A 2089-nucleotide genomic window follows, 5' to 3' on the forward strand; every position below is an offset into this window, starting at 1 on the left:
TCCCTAACGGTGCCTCGTGCGATCCCTCATACGATGACGGCCTATTGATCGGCGGTTGAATTGGAGTAATTGGAAGCAGAGATGATCTGGGCCATGCATTCCAACCTGCCATAGGACTGGGAAAAGGAAACATATAAGGGTTAGGGTACATATAAGGGCTAGGATACGCACTTGGCATAATCTGAAAAGGCTGTGCTATGGGTGTCGTCGGTTGAAGTATTGAGCCCGATGACTGTGTGGGCACTGTTGATGGGCCCGGTGACTGTGTGAGTGCTGTTGATGGGCCTGATGACTGTGTGGCCACTGTTGATGGGCTCGCGTCATCATCCATTCTTTTTGGATTTAAAGGGCCCCGTCGTTCCCTTTGCACACTAATTTACCGTTGCCTCTCCTCTTTTGACAGTAAATATGGCTTACCATAGATCCTGAACCATGGCATGTATTCTGGAACATATGTTAACTCAGGAACGATGATCGATTCCCGAATAGGTATATAGTCATACTGATTTTTCCACATTTTGATGTATTCTGACAGTATCTCCACCAATTCGTATTCAATAGCCGTAAGTCGACTTTGTGCTCATCATCGAGCACCTCAGGTGCCACGAGAATCGGTTGTCAGAATCCAAATTACCGCAATACTCTATCTGACTGGTGCATCTCCATGATAGCATAGTTGACCAATAAGACTTTCACATGCCAAATGTTCAGATTTTGAAAAAATTCATCCGGAATTACTGCCTGAATTATCGGATCCTTGTGTGGTGTCCATTGAAACTACATGAACATGATAAAAATATTAGTTATATATGTATTACTAAATAATAAATATTAAATACAAAACGACTATTTTATTATGTATATATATTTTATTTAATACTTACTTGTGCTTCTGGCCGTTGGTCTAATAGAAGCCATATATCTTCAAGAGATGTGGGGTATTCCAACATAACTCACCGAATGGTTCCACCTAATTAAATAAATTTTTAGCATACAATTATATTTTAAATCTATGTAATAATTGTAAAATCTAATATAAAATTTTCTTCGTTATTAGTGGGAATGTATATGAGTGGTTTACTCGAGGACATAAAAATGGAAAGCGAAACCATGCCCATGATTGCAGTAGTGATAAGCATCTTCCGATTTTGGCTTTATTCGGTCGTGTCGCCCCATACAACTCCTGGTACAATGTTGCTAACATGGTAGACCCCCAACTTAATTCACCTGCTGCTCTAAAATCAATGAGTTTCAGCAGCCATCTCAGATGTACGCGGTTTCCTGACAAGTCTGGCATCAGATAACCTTCAATCATTTCAAGAATGTATGCCTGAGCATATCGTATTCTTTCTAGTTCAATTAAATCATTATCCAGATCCAGGAATGTGTCTCGTAACCAGCGCATCTCGATCCAAACTTCGTTAATATTATCCAGAATAGCACCCAAAAGCACGTAGCATATGGCTCCCCAATCAGCAGATTGAGTGGACCCAGTGACTGGGTACCCATCCACCAGCAATCCCAATTGCAATTGCATGTCTTCTAGAGTAATAGTACACTCTCCGCGTAGAAGATGGAAAGTGTGCATCTCGGGTCTCTACCTCTCTATCAATGTACTGATTAGTTTTGGGTCCTACTTGCACCCTTGGCCTATCATGGCCACGTGCCAAAAACCTACTTCCCGCAGGTAATTCTCTATCAACGGCAATGGAGGACCAGACATATTACGGATATAGCATTGCAACACACGACTTACAAATTGTTATAAAAATTATAAAATAAAAATTAATTAAAATTGCATAAATGAAAAAAAATTAAATAGTATTCAAAAATTAATTAAACTTATCACTTACCATTGTCTTTTGATTGACGGAGATGTGTTTGTTATCGAGACAAATTAATTCTCCGGCCATTGTTAACACAATCGAATATTTTTGTGATTTAAAAAAACCTAATTCAAAAAAAATTTAAACAGAGCTTTTTTGCAAAAATTAAAGAGAGCTTTGACAAAAACTTAGAGAAATTTGAGAGAATTTGGAGAGGATTTAGAGAGAATTGTGAGATTGTGTGAAAAAATGAAAGGGGGGAG

At 38.8% G+C, this 2089-nt stretch overlaps 1 protein-coding gene across 1 annotated transcript; it reads right to left on the minus strand.

Moving 5' to 3' along the window:
• Positions 1-724: 724 nt before the first annotated feature.
• On the minus strand, positions 725-1588 carry LOC107915363 (serine/threonine-protein phosphatase 7 long form homolog). Its single transcript, XM_016844526.1, has 2 exons — positions 1228-1588; positions 725-777 (listed from the first exon to the last, which is right to left on the minus strand). Exons 1-2 carry the CDS (start codon positions 1586-1588, stop codon positions 725-727), a joined length of 414 nt encoding a protein of 137 aa, XP_016700015.1.
• Positions 1589-2089: the final 501 nt, after the last annotated feature.

The sequence above is a fragment of the Gossypium hirsutum genome, chromosome A10, assembly GCF_007990345.1.
Source record: "Gossypium hirsutum isolate 1008001.06 chromosome A10, Gossypium_hirsutum_v2.1, whole genome shotgun sequence".
Lineage (NCBI taxonomy): Eukaryota > Viridiplantae > Streptophyta > Magnoliopsida > Malvales > Malvaceae > Gossypium > Gossypium hirsutum.